This window comes from Arachis ipaensis, chromosome B05, assembly GCF_000816755.2.
Source record: "Arachis ipaensis cultivar K30076 chromosome B05, Araip1.1, whole genome shotgun sequence".
In the NCBI taxonomy this organism is placed as follows: domain Eukaryota; kingdom Viridiplantae; phylum Streptophyta; class Magnoliopsida; order Fabales; family Fabaceae; genus Arachis; species Arachis ipaensis.
Genome location: NC_029789.2, coordinates 145,707,364 through 145,718,739, shown reverse-complemented (window position 1 = coordinate 145,718,739; position 11,376 = coordinate 145,707,364). Strand labels below are relative to the sequence as shown.

The 11,376-nt window shown below is 32.9% G+C and overlaps 1 protein-coding gene across 1 annotated transcript; it reads right to left on the bottom strand.

Moving 5' to 3' along the window:
• LOC110262665 lies at nucleotides 4,089-6,647 on the bottom strand. The gene is made up of 2 exons (XM_021103186.1): nucleotides 5,044-6,647; nucleotides 4,089-4,907 (listed from the first exon to the last, which is right to left on the bottom strand). Exon 1 carries the CDS (start codon nucleotides 6,071-6,073, stop codon nucleotides 5,294-5,296), a length of 780 nt encoding a protein of 259 aa, XP_020958845.1. The 5' UTR covers nucleotides 6,074-6,647; the 3' UTR covers nucleotides 4,089-4,907; nucleotides 5,044-5,293.

Here is an 11,376-nt window from a genome sequence, read left to right as displayed (position 1 = left end):
GCACACGAATTTGCTTCACGGTACTGGTTATTCAAATTCCAATTATATAATTTGCCACACATATCTTTGATAGCCAAGATAATGGCCTTTAAAGAGTGACATTCAATCCCTTCCTGGGAACACAGTTTCATTGCAGCCAAAGAATCCACCTCAATATGAAGGCTTTCCAATCCAAGACTTAAAGTTAGGTCAACACTCAATAAAACACCCCAAAACTCCGCTGCTGTAATAGTTCCATAAGCCAAATTGGCACTAAAACAAGCAATAAAATTTCTATTGTTGTCCCTAATAATGCTTCCACAAGCAGCTCTCCCATTCTCTGCAAGACAGATCCATCAGTGTTTAATTTAAAGAAAGGCGGATTAGGCGGCATCCACTTAACCTGCTTATCAATGAAAGTACCCACTTTCTTCTTCACATTGCCGACAGTAGTATACGCATGTTGAACATCATTGGCAAGATGAATAGCAAGATTAGCTAACTTTCCTTATTCAAAAACCTCAGCGGCATAAAAAAATAACCTTATTGCGTTGGTACCATAGCAAATTCATCATGGTAGCAAAAAGAAGAGGCCATGCACAGCCTTTAGAAGGAGTATTGAGAGATAAATTATCCAACAACCAGATCAAAAGAGGAGTGTTGAAGAAGTTATCGGTCACCAAACTGTTGTCAATGCTCATCCATGTTCTTCTTGCCACTTCACAATCGCGGAGGACATGGAGCAAAGACTTGGGAAAATTATGACAGATGCCACATCGATCATCCGATGTCATGTGTCACTTACAACGCTGCTCATTGGTAAGAAAAGCCTCATTTGCAACAAGCCAGCAGAACGTGCACAACCTCTGCGAGGCCTCGAGCTTCCAAATTCGTCAGAACAGAGATGATCTATCATCTTCTGTATTGCTAAAAAATAAGGCACCAGTAGACTTCATTAAAAATTGGCCATTGGATGTAAGGAGCCAGGCCAAAATATCTTCCCCAAAACTTGGTTCTGGAGGCTTAATGGCAGTAAAAACCAAGAGCCAATCCTCACCCAAAGTCAAGGAAATCCGTTCATAATTTCATCTACCATCAATAGCATAATCACATACCTGTTCATCAATCATGTCCTCAGTAACCTCCGAGTGAGCAAAATCTACGAGATTGTGAATACCCGGTATCCAATTATCCGACCAAAAATTCACAGTATTCCCTGCACCCACCCTCCAAATCAAATTATTCTGAAATACCTTTCAAACGCTTTGAATTCCGTGCCAAACATTAGAACTTGATTGATGCTTCTTGAAAGAAGGAAGAGGATCCTCCCCATAGCCATATTTGCTCCGGATCACTTTCACCCATAATTCCTCCTTATTCTGGACAAGCTTCCATGCCAGTTTCATTAAATTGGCATTGTTTGTCACTTTTGCTGGCCGAAAATCGAGACCCCCTTGGTTCTTTGGGAGGCATAGTTTATCCCAACTAAGCAAATATGGCTTTCGCTCCAAATCAGCACCACCCCACACAAAGTTTTTATAAATACTATCAATTTTATCACAAATACTCATAGAAATCTTCATTTTTTGCATAACATAAGAGGGAATAGTCGCCAAAGAAGATTGGGCTAGAGTTACTCTACCGGCTAGAGAAAGGCTCCGGACTTTCCAAGAGTTCAGTCGATTCGACATTCTATCAATGATAAATTGAAAATCTTCCTTCCAAGCTCTATCATGAAGAAGAGGAACACCCAGATACTAGTGGTGTCAATTGAGCCCAAAATTTTAGGGCTGGCTCTAACCCTCCAAAATAATTTTAGCCCACAGCCCTAAAATTACAAAATTTTATTTTATAAGCCCTAGCTCTCATTAAGCCCTCCCAACAAAAATAAAAATAGGACTGGTCCTACAAGCCCTAAAAGCCCCAAAACTAAAGCTTGAATATGAATCCAAAGAGGCTGTTTTGGTCAAAAACCTTTTCTTAGCTGCTGATCCTCACCTTAGATTCTTGATGCAAAAAGATGATAAATTGAGTGTTTCGCAGTCCTTCACCCCTGGCTCAGTAAATTTATGCTCATTTATTTATTTATTTATTTTATAAGTTGTTCAGTTTATGAGGAAATGAAAAGATATAATAAAAATAAATGGTGCTAAAGAAAATTTTGCTGGTTCCATAATTTCAGTTTTGTCATTAATTGAATGCAACAAATTTGTTTTAATAAATAAAAAATATTAGATGATTAATATTTTTATTTTTATTTTTATCTTATATTTAAATTAATATTAGTTAATTATCTTTTTTTTAAGACTAAAAGTGTTAATCCATTTGTATTCTCCTTACTGCTAAATATGACTGACACAAACAAAATTTAAAAAAAAAACCATACTATATGATTAAGAATTTTACATACAAATTACCCATTCAATAATATTTTGATTTATTATGTATAACTCTATATATGATTTTGATTTATTGTTGTAAATAAAGAAAAATCAATCCCTACTATTATTGTTACCTTTTTTTAGATCTGTTTTGTAATAAAATTGAAACAATAAGAGAAAATAACGGCCATGAAAAAAAGTAGCTCATGGGTTGGTCCCAGGACTTTTGATTCATGAGGGTTTTTGGCCCTGAGGGCTTTTTAAAAATTTGACCTTATTAGTTATAGGGCTTTTTATTCTTCTGACCCTATAAAGTAGGGACAAAGTCCTATAGGGCCAAACATATTGACACCACTACCAGATACTTACCCAAGTTATTCGTAAGTCTCGTACCAAGAGCATCACTTAACCTACGTTTTCTTTCGAAACTCGTATTATTTGAAATGAAAACACAAGACTTAGCAAAATTCACCTTTTGACCTGAACATCGGCAAAAAAGATCCAAGATACCCCGCACGACTTCTACTTGATCCATAGTTGCTTTTTCAAAAAGAACAATGTCATCAGTAAAACAGAGGTGAGAGAGTTGCAGACCTCCTCTGCTAAGCTTAATAAACTCCCAAATTCTATTATTCACTGCTACCGAGATTATTTGAGACAGGCGTTCTATGCATAAAATGAAAAAATATGGAGAAATTGGATCACGCTGGCGGATTCCTCTACTCAGGGTGAAGGAGACTGAAGGTGACCCATTCCAAAGAATCTGCATCTCTGCTGACAAGTAACAGTGAAAGATCAAATTAGCTATATTGTTGGGAATATTGGCCTCCAGCAGAGTATCTCTGATAAATTGCCATCTCAACTGATCGTATGCTTTTTCAAGATCGATTTTAATGGCCATGAATCCGCCCTCACCCTTTTTATTTCTCATAGTGTGGAGGACCTCTTGTGCCACGAAAATATTGTCCGCACTCTGTCTGCCTGCAACGAAACTGCATTGAACAGGGCTAATAAGCTTGGGCATGATTTTCTTCATTCGTTGAGACACAATCTTGATAATGAGTTTGTATGATACATTGCACAAACCAATTGACCTGAAATGCCCTATGGTCTCAGGATTATCAATCTTTGGGATAAGGAAAATATAAATATTATTCACTACTTCAATCTGTTGATGATCTTGGAAGACCCTTTTAACCCAACTGATTAGAGAATCTTTAACAGAATACCAATTACTTTGGTAAAACATCAGAGGCAACCCATCAGGACCTGGAGCTTTCCAGGCCCCATTACAAAGAGGGAAGTTCTAATCTCATCAATTGTCACCTCCTTAGTCAACATTGTTATATCCTCCTCAGAAATCGTTGGCAAAAAACCCGGAGCTTCCAATCTCTCATACCCGGAATCTTCTGTATAAAGGTTCTGAAAAAAATTAAGGCTATGATCTTGCAACTGCTGATCCTTCTCAATCCAGACTCCTGCTTGGTCTTTCAGCATACTTACTCTATTTCGTCTCTTTCTTGAAGTGGCTACACCATGAAAATAGGAGGTGTTCCTGTCTCCATAATTTAACCACTTACATCGTGAACATTGCTTCCAGTATATTTCTTCTTGAATGAGCAAATCCTCTAATTCCTTCCACAAACACGATTGAAGATTCTCAAGGAAAGGATTCGGTTCAAAAGAAAAATTTGCAGAAATACCATTAAGCCTGGCTAAAATGCGAGATTTTCTCTTTGCAATATTACCAAATACTTCATTGTTCCAAATTTTTGCAGCGGACATGAAAGATGAAATATTATCCTCCAGCAGGTTATCAGTACGCCAATTATTAATCAATAGCGCATGAAAATCCCTATAAACAAGCCAAGGAGATAAGAAATGGAAAGGTCTAACAAAGTAATTACTATGATAATCCAAGTTAAGTAGGATGGGCACATGGTTGGATTTCAGCTTCGATAGGTGCTTCACCAGAGCCTGAAAGAACCGCAGAGACCATGACTTATTTGCCACATACTTATCCAGTCTCCTCTGGATGGTCCCCGCTGCCAAGTAAAGGGTTGCCCCTGGAACCCAATATCGTGCAACCCAGAATCAAAAAGACAGGCGGCAAAGCGGTGATGATCTCTGGATAAGTTGGAAACTCCCCCCACGTGTCTGCACTCGTAAGCACACAATTAAAGTCGCCACCCACACACCAATCGCCCTGAATGAGACCTGCCAATCTTCGAATATTAGACCAAAGATCAGCTCGCGGAGCAATATGGGGAGATCCATAGACAATAATTAGAAACCAAGGAAGCTCGTTTTGATAAGCTACCCTCAAGTGGACAAATTGCCTATGCGATTCCAGAACCTCAATACACCAAAACGTATCATTCCACAACACCCAAATACCTCCAGAGAAGCCAACACCTTCCACAAGATGCCAAGAAGAGAAACCAAACTTCCGAGCAATGTTTGTTGCCTTTGTTCCAGAGATATGAGTCTCTAGCTAGTAGACAGAGTATACTAGAGTGATAATGACCACATAAATCCTTAACCAACCTGGAAAAACCTACACCTCTGCAGTTTCACGTTATTATATTGATAATAAACAACAACAATGAAAGAAGGCAGGAAACACACTAAGAAAATACTAAAACCAGCTATTACAGAGGAGTGGGATCATCCATCCCCATACCTGCTGAAGCTTGCTCCACCATGGGAGAAACCGAGACAAAAACCACAGGAGAATGTGCATCAACCATTGCTCCGGGGTTCGGTGGATTTGATGCTGTATCCATGTCTCCCATATTGCGATTTACTTTATTTGTAGCCCTGATATCCTCTTTCGAAGGAAGATATGTTTCAACATAGGGAAGCCCTTCCAAGCCTAGCTTGTCACCTCGAGAGTCAAATTGTGCCTGTTTAATCAAATTAATTGAGTGCCACTAATCATCCTCATTCCGATTTTTTGTCGCAGGACTAGGAGAGGAGTCTACTTCTTTCCCCTTATTCACCACTGCTTCAAAACTTTGTCTCCCTGCTTCCTTCCTTTCCATTTGCATTTTTGACACCTCTTTGCTTTGGACAGCAAACACATTAGACTTGAGAATGGAAGGAGTCTTTCCAGTTTGGGTTTTCTTACTTCTTCCCTCCTGAGACGAAAGTTTCAATTTCTCCTCCTTTCCTTCAAAATGTTTGGGCGTGTGAGTTGAGGCTATGTTGCCCAAATCAGGAGTTATTTGGTCTTTGGGTTCCTCATTGCCCAACAAGTTGAAACGTGAGTCCAGTTGAACTTGCACTTTGGGCCCTGGCCCACTTCCTTGCTTAGGGCGAGCTCCTTTACATTGATTCTTGCTCACAAGCATCCAAGGCCCAAAAGAAGTGGTTTGATTTCCAACATTATCATCAATCCTTCCCGTGGACTTCGCTTGCACCTCTGTCACAATCCCACTTTCTTCGGGAAACACTTCCAAATTATCTGGAGCCAGATTAGCTGCATCCAAACCTTCACCATTTGCTTTAACCATCGGAATGGTCTTCGTCGTTGCCGCTTGCGGCTGCATCTTGGCATTCGTGACTCCTCCATCAGGACATTCCTCCCTTCTATGACCATACCTTCCACACCCAAAACATATCAAATGCAAGCCCTCATACTCTATCTTGAACTCTCGGCCTAATACTTCAATAGCCAGAACAAGTTTACGCCGTAAGTCAATCTCACGCATAGCCGCGCAAATTTTTCCCTTGAGTGAATTGACGTGGTTTGGTCAATTTTGATCATAGAACCTATCTTTCTTCATGCTCTCCACAAAAATGGTTGAGTGTATAATTCCACGGATAAATCTAGAATCTGCACCCACATTGCAATTCTTTGAAATCATTAGCACAAGGGTTAAAAAATGGCCTCCATCTTTGTACCAAGAGATAATGGTCAGCAGCCTGCCAAAGGCCTTCGAACAGAGCATGTTAATAATCTTCCTCGTCTAGGAATTGAACTAGGAAAAAATCCCCAGTTAAGTCAATGATTTTGACTTCACCCTTCTTGGCCCATACCCGTTGAATCTAGGCATCCATAGCGCAGAACCCCAAATTTTTCCCCAGAAGTTTGACGATTACCATCGTAGTGACACCTTCTTTGTTGTGTGGTACCTCCTCTGCATCTGACAGGATTTCATCCTCGTTGGATTTAGCTTTCTTGACACTTCTCTGTATTTGGTCCTTTTCTTAAAAAAAGTTTTCTTCTGCTCCTTTTCTTAAAAAAAGTTTTCTTCTGCTGGAGAGCGTTCCATTTTTTACACGATATTCAATTTATGCTGGCTATTAATTTATAATCTATATAGTATTGCGATTTGGATTATATATAAACTAAGTCTCTAAAATTTAATTTCTTAATAAATATACTATTTAATGCCCTAAACTTTGTTGATTATATATATACAGTTACACATAAGAGTTTTCCATTTTGGCCTTATGGATGAATCAATTGATCTCTAGCTTTTTAAATAAATAAATAACAAAATGCCTTACTTTTAGAAACGAGATTTAGAATTAATAATCTTATTAGTCTTTAGAGTTATATTTACTGTAATTTGTTCTTCAAAATTTTAATTTATTCATTAATTTGATCCTCCAATTTAATATTCATAATTCACGTCAGTCTTCTTATTTTTATTATAGAATGTTAATAATATACCGAAATAGATTGACCACAATGTCACACTAAATTTCTTAACAACTATCTAATGTAGTAATTGAAATTTTTTACCTCAATTTACTTCCTAAGAAGCTTGTAAAACGCTTAAGTAAAATTAGGACTATGGTTTAAAAATTTAATTAAATAAATTAAAACTTTAGAAATCTAAATTAAGACACAAATATAATTTTAGAAATCAAAGATATTTATATTAGTTTGACTTGCACAACTCACTACAAGAAAATAGAGTTATTTTAACACTTTATTTTTTAACACCATAATTAAAAAAAATTATATCTATATATAATATGTCTCTATTTTAATTTTTAAATGACTACACTATAAATAAATTAAGCTTAATTAGCCTTCTCCCATTCTTAAGTATTTTTACTATTGATAAATTTATTTAAATTTAGCCTTCTCCCGTTCTTAAGTCACAACTGTCAAATTTTTATTCCTTTAAATTCTTTGTTTCTTTTTAAATTATTATCAATATTAAAATGAAGAGAAAACAAAATAGTAAGACACTAAATCTCTCATTATTTATTGATTTTATATTTTTAACCTTCTTTTTCTATACTCTATCTAATAATCATCTTCTCTTCATCAAAAGGTAAATTACAAATTTTCTATGTTTTTTTTTATATAGTTTTTTATAAAGTTTTCATGATTCTATATATCTTTTAATTTCATTATTTCTCTTTTTGATATTTTTAATTGTTTATATGAAAATTATTTAAAAAAATATATAAAAAAATTAATTATTTTAAAAAGAAAGAAAAAATTATAAATTAAGTTTTTATTATTTTATATAAACGCAGTTTCCATATACAGGTATAATTTTTTTGGTATTTATATATAATTCTAGCTTTAAATTATAAATACTAGTGTATTATTAGGCGCTAACGTGCCAAGTGATTCAGTTTTTTATTATTAAATGTGTAAAAATAATCCAAAGTAAAATTAGTTAGAATAACAAGTTATTTATAATTTAATTAAGATGTTTTAAGTTCAAATTTTAGAAATAATTTTTTTTATAAATTTTAAGCTAAAGTATATTTTTTGTCTCTAAAAGTTGGTAAAAGTTTCAAAAATATCCCTAAGTTTTATTTTGTTTCAATTTTGTCCTAGAAATTTTTTATTTGCATCAAATATACCTTCGATGGCTAAATTTTCAAAAACTTTAAGACCAATCTAACAATAATGTACGAAAATTATGATTGATTTACTTGTGTTAAGGGTTGTTCTTATAAAATTGTTGTTGAATTAATCTTAAATTTTTTAAAAAATTAACCGTCAGAGATATATTTGATGTAAATAAAAAACTTCTAGAATAAAATTAAAACAAAATAAAACTTAAAAATATTTTTAAAACTTTTATTAAATTTTAAAGACAAAAAATATATTTTACCATAAATTATATATAATAAATAATATTTTAAAAATCCTCAACTCCTCGCTTCTAAAATTTTCTGTCTCCGTGACTCGACATATATCTAACAAAATATAAATATTCATAACCAATCTAGAAGCAGCAACCTCTCTCTTCCATATATATCATCATCTTATTCTTATCCCTTCACACACACACATATATATATATATATATAAAACCAGCAACAACTACCATGGGATAATACAAGAATCTAATTTAATTTTCATCTTATTATGAAATATAGTGGTGTATGTAGTAGGTGAAAGTTCAAAAGAGAAATAAAATCTAAATTTTTTTTTTATCACTTTGACCTCTAAATTAAATTAGTATATCAATCGACCTAATTACTTTATTAAGTTGTTGGCTGCAATGCGTTTTCTAATTTGGTTGACGCTCGTGTATGTATTTATTAATCCTACTATTAATAAATTAAGAATGTAAACAACGAATTACACCTAATTAAAATTTAATTCGGGATATTACAAGTACTCAATGATGGATTTTATTTGATTCATTTGTTTTTTTAATTAAGAACATGAACATTATCCAAAAGGATATTGAACAACAATAATCTTTGACCAGCAGCACATGTTTGTTGGGTCGGTTCATTCCATATATATATGGTGTGGGATTTTGTATGGTTAGTGGGTTCAAAGACAGCTCATTGCTTTGCTGGATTTAGGCCATTTATATTGATCGTGTCTTTAAGCTTGCCAATGAAATCAAAATCAAATGAAGGAAAATAGATTTGTTTGTTAGGGTTTGTGATCTTTGAGGGCCTCAAATACACGGATTACACCCTTAATTTTATGTATGTATCACATGGATATGCTTTTTGATTAATTAATTAGAAAGTATAGACAAAAATACACATGAATAGTTCACCAAAAAAAAACACATGAATTTTTATATTGTGAATAAATTTATATTTTAATTTTTTTAATGAGTCATCTGTACATATATTAATATCAAGTTTCGTTGTTATTTTTATTCTTTTGTTGCTGGAGTAACTTTTCCGACAATAGTAACTGCCAAGTGTTTTATGTGCATTATGTGACGTGGTTGTTTTGATAATCCAATAAAAAATAAATATTAAATTATTGAATTTGTTAAATTAAAATAAAAAATAAAAAAATTTACAAGTGATAACATCTCTTTATTATCTTCTTTCTCCAAAATTTACTTCAAATAGAGTCAGAGTGAATAAGAAATCTTTTCATTTATTTTCTTCTACCTTCTATTTATTTTCTTCTACATACTTCCATTTACTTTTTCAATTTTGCTCTTTAATCCCCCAACATTTTTCATCATCAACACTTTCTCAACCCAAATAAAATAATCACATTTCAATTCTTGTTATTTTTTATTAGGACTATGTTCGAAGTAACTTTTGAGAGAAAAAAAAATGAAGAAACATTTGTCACTTATAGATTTTTTTGTTTTTTATTCTAATTTAATAAATTTAATAATTTAACATTTATTTTTTACTATATATCATTAAAAGGATCATATCACACAATATAAATAGTCATTTGACAGCTACTACTGTCAAAAAAGTTATTCAGATAATAGAAAGATAAAAATGACAACAAAAATTAATATTAATATATGTAGATGACTTATTAAAAAATTAATTAAAATATACATTTATCCATCGTATAAAAATTTATTTATACTTTAGTCCATTCTTCTAATTAATTAAAACAATAATTAATCATTGTCTTTGATCAATCATATATAATTATAAACTAATTAATTAGTTTGTATAAAATAGAATTCATTGAAACATGAACTATTCCAAAACATGGTGAATAATACTAAGTTTCTTTGAATATTCATAATACTATAAAACACTCTAAACATTAATATTTTATAAATACACTACCATCTTTTTCATATAAAAAATAATTTCTGCGTGCATATACCACCTAACTAATAAATAAGATGTCTTTACTTTATACTTTAATTTATCTTCACAATACTTGTCAGGCTAGCTATAAAGTACAAGATTCTGCTAGTGTTGTATCCTTGGTTAATCTCATCTAAAATGATTTGGTCGGGCTCCCAATTATATTGTCCAAGAAACTAGAGATATGCTAAATTTTGTTCGGGGGAAATTAAAAAGAATGAAATAGAGACCTCTATTATTGTTACGAAATCGTGTACTTTGTTTTTGACCCAAGAGAAGTATATGGTCTCAATTTTGACTCTCTCTTCATGGACAATATATTGTTGCATTGGGCAAATAATAAAATTAATTTACTTAGCTTGTTTCAGAAAATAGAATTATAAACAAGTTAAGAAAAACGTTAATTATAAAGAATTGAATGTGGTATAAATCTACAAAATATTTAATGATATAAGGCACGAGCATGTTGTCGAATGGAATAAATAATTAGTATGTGGTTGTGGCCATTTTATTGGGACCATTCATTATTATTGTTATTCCTTGATTTTAAAAGTTTTTTTTTTTTTTTAATTTTCTATTTAGACACTCGTCGTACGTTGATGCAATGTCCCTATATATTGCGCCCCAAATAGGGGATTCCAACTTTCAAAGCACAATTTCAGTTTACCATTAATTTTTTTTTTTCAAGTCAAATTAAGATCACTTGTGCCTGTATTAGTAATTTAATATACCTCAATGACAGTGAAATCCAAATTAAATATTCGTATACATGTATGCTTTTTTTTTTTATTATTATTTCTTCCTGAAATACACCACGTGATGAACTTCTAATCATTTACATCAATCATTATTAAAATTTGAGATTGGATCAATATGATGATGACACCTAACCAGTCCATTTCATCACTGCTGAAAATTATTAAAATTTTGTATTATATATCAGAGCAAGCTAAGTCACACTTATTATTATTGGATTTAGTGTGAACTCAGT